Genomic DNA, 3,131 nt, shown 5'->3' on the forward strand with positions numbered 1-3,131 from the left:
TCATTGCTAAGCAGATGGTAATGTATTCCAGCTCTCGCATGGCGTGGACCAGTGGGAATCTTTTGGGATTCTAAGGATAGGCAAAGATCTCGCCTTCTTTCAGACACGCTGCGTTTCCGTATCTCACATTCTTTCCCATGAAACATTGATTATGCTCTTCACTTGATATGTAGGCCAAAGCCAGAGCAGATATTTTCTCCCATAACCTTTTTGTCCCATCAATGGAATTCTTTCATTAGTTGGCAACCAATGTGTTCTCTGTGCGTGTGCAATGCCCCTTTGAAAGATTAGTTGTTTTGAACCTGCTGCTGGACGCCATGATTTATGCATTTCCAATAACAGCTAAATTGAGTCATTTGCACTTAAACTAAGGCCATAAACCCCATAATGAAGACATTGATTTGAGAATTGGGTTCTTATTATGCCAATTACGTGTTTATGTTATACTGAAATGATGTGATGTGTTTCCTTTATGTTGCAGGTGAAGCAGTGGCAGCGGGTGATGCCCTTTGTGAGATTGAGACCGACAAGGCTGTTGTCACCCTGGAATCTAGTGACGATGGTGTCATGGCTAAGATATTGGTAAGTAATCAAAAACACACTTAAACCTCTTCTAGAAGATGATGGGTTTTGGGATTACAGATATATTTAACTATATAAATTGTGGTTAAGTATTCAAATGCTTTGTATCGAAATGTGTGTCCGCAACAGGATTTTAAATGCTGCTTTTTCTCATACTCGTTAAGTCCTTTTAAAGAACATTCTTGTTCTATTATTTCCCTTCTTAATATGTTAAATCAGCAATTTGCAGTCGTAACAGGTATGTTTTTGGAAGGATTTTATATGTCCATAGAATATATTCCTGTTAATATTTGTTTGTGAGTGCTTCAGGATTTCCTCCTTGCCTATGCTAATTGGATACGCTTGTTAAATCTGCTGCATAGTGACAGCAACGCTTTGACAAGGTGTCTATAGTGACAAATACTTCTCTCCTTCCAACCAACAATGTGCAATTTGTGTTAATTTTTAATAGGCGGCCGAAGACGCAGCGATCAGTTTTTCTTTCATCAGTTCTCCACCACATGTTCGTCCCCCTGAACAGAAAGATGAAGATGTTTTATCTCCTCCTTTTTTATTGAAGGATCCCACTGAAATCTTCAATATATTACATGGGAGGGAGAGGGAGGATTTACCTGTCGTTTGAGCAAGATTTGACTTTTGTTCAGTTTCCCTATTGAAAAAACGATGGGATTGCACTGAGATATTTCTGCATGTATTCCCTTGCATGCACAAACCCTTGCTCCATGTTGCTGATTATTGCTTTAAACACAACTTGTTCCCTAGCCATGACGTTTTGGACATGTTCACAATTTGGGGACGCCTGAGAGGACGGGGGTTTAATTAGCCAATGTGTCTGTTTGCGCAACCTTTACACAAAAACAAATACACAATCTGCACGCGCTAATGAGCATAAGAAATGTGCACGCAGATGCATTGTTCATGAACAAAAACACAACCGTTTCTCACATATTCATGTACGGACATAAACTTCTAAATTGATCAATTACTGAAATAAGCGGAGGGGTCATTGTCACTTATATAAACTGCAGGATTATACCTCTTGTTTTTGTCCTGCCTTTCACTTGCTTCTGTTAGTCCACATTCCCTTACTCCATCCTTGTCTTTGCCACTGTGTGGTTGAGGTAGTTTCCATAGCAACCACCCAAGAATTGGGGGTAGGGGCTTTAGAGCTGTAGCTGGCAGAGAAAGATGGTCTGCATTAGATAAACCCCCGAGCTCTCTTCCTTTCACTCGGTGGAAGAGAGTGTGTGTATCGTTAATGTGAAGAACAGCAGCTAGTGGCAATATTTCAGAGATTTCTGCACCATTACATGGCGCTGGCAATGTGGCATACACTTTGTCTGGGTCAGTGTGTTAGATCTTACTAGTGTAATTGTCTCTCACTCTAATTTAGAGGCTACCATAATTACCAGCCTGTGGCCAAACGCCTGGGCAGGCTTCAGGAGGAGTTGGACTTCCTGTGCTCCTCAGGGGTTATTTATGGGGGTCAAGTACTGCTCTGGCCCTCTACCAATTACCAACCATAGCTGTTGGGGGTGAGAGAATAGGGGGATAGATTCTGCTCATATTGGGAGGTGGATGTTGGGGGTAGGGGGACCAGCAGCATGAGCACAGATTACTGTATCTCATCAGACTCTTACTGCCTTGCTTCAATCTGAAAATCAGCCCTGGGTACAATCAATCGTAGCCTTCGGGAAATGACACGCATGTATTTACAGATACAGTGGGGCAAAAAAGTATTTAGTCAGCCACCAATTGTGCAAGTTCTCCCACTTAAAAAGATGAGAGAGGCCTGTAATTTTCCTCCTTGGTATACCTCAACTATGAGAGACAAAATGAGAAAAAAAAATCACATTGTCTGATTTTTAAAGACTTTATTTGCAAATTATGGTGGAAAATAAGTATTTGGTCACCTACAAACAAACAAGATTTCTGGCTCTCACAGACCTGTGACTTCTTCTTTAAGAGCCTCCTCTGTCCTCCACTTGTTAACTGTATTAATGACACCTGTTTGAACTCGTTATCAGTATAAAAGACACCTGTCCACAACCTCAAACAGTCACACTCCAAATTCCACTATGGCCAAGACCAAAGAGCTGTCAAAGGACACCAGAAACAAAATTGTAGACCTGCACCAGGCTGGGAACACTGAATCTGCAATAGGTAAGCAGCTTGGTGTGAAGAAATCAACTGTGGGAGCAATTATTAGAAAATGGAAGACATACAAGACCACTGATAATCTCCCTCGATCTGGGGCTCCACGCAAGATCTCACCCCGTGGAGTCAAAATGATCACAAGAACGGTGAGCAAAAATCCCAGAACCACACGGGGGGACCTAGTCAATGACCTGCAGAGAGCTGGGACCAAAGTAACAAAGGCTACCATCAGTAACACACTACGCCGCCAGGGACTCAAATCCTGCAGTGCCAGACGTGTCCCCCTGCTTAAGCCAGTACATGTCCAGGCCCGTCTGAAGTTTGCTAGAGAGCATTTAGATGATCCAGAAGAGGATTGGGAGAATGTCATATGGTCAGATGAAACCAAAATA

General features: G+C 42.2%; 1 protein-coding gene across 1 annotated transcript in view; it reads left to right on the top strand.

The window, feature by feature from the left end:
* Positions 1–481: 481 nt before the first annotated feature.
* pdhx (pyruvate dehydrogenase complex component X) overlaps positions 482–3,131 on the top strand; it is a gene marked incomplete at its 5' end in the record, with an annotated part of 27,791 nt that continues 25,141 nt past the window's right edge. Inside the window, 2 exons of the mRNA XM_010792365.1 lie at positions 482–582; positions 1,657–1,703. Coding sequence (XP_010790667.1) covers positions 482–582; positions 1,657–1,703 — 148 coding nt within the window. The remainder of the gene's footprint in view (positions 583–1,656; positions 1,704–3,131) is intronic.

This window comes from Notothenia coriiceps, unplaced genomic scaffold (genome assembly GCF_000735185.1).
Source record: "Notothenia coriiceps isolate Sejong01 unplaced genomic scaffold, NC01 NC01_scaffold00036399, whole genome shotgun sequence".
NCBI lineage: Eukaryota > Metazoa > Chordata > Actinopteri > Perciformes > Nototheniidae > Notothenia > Notothenia coriiceps.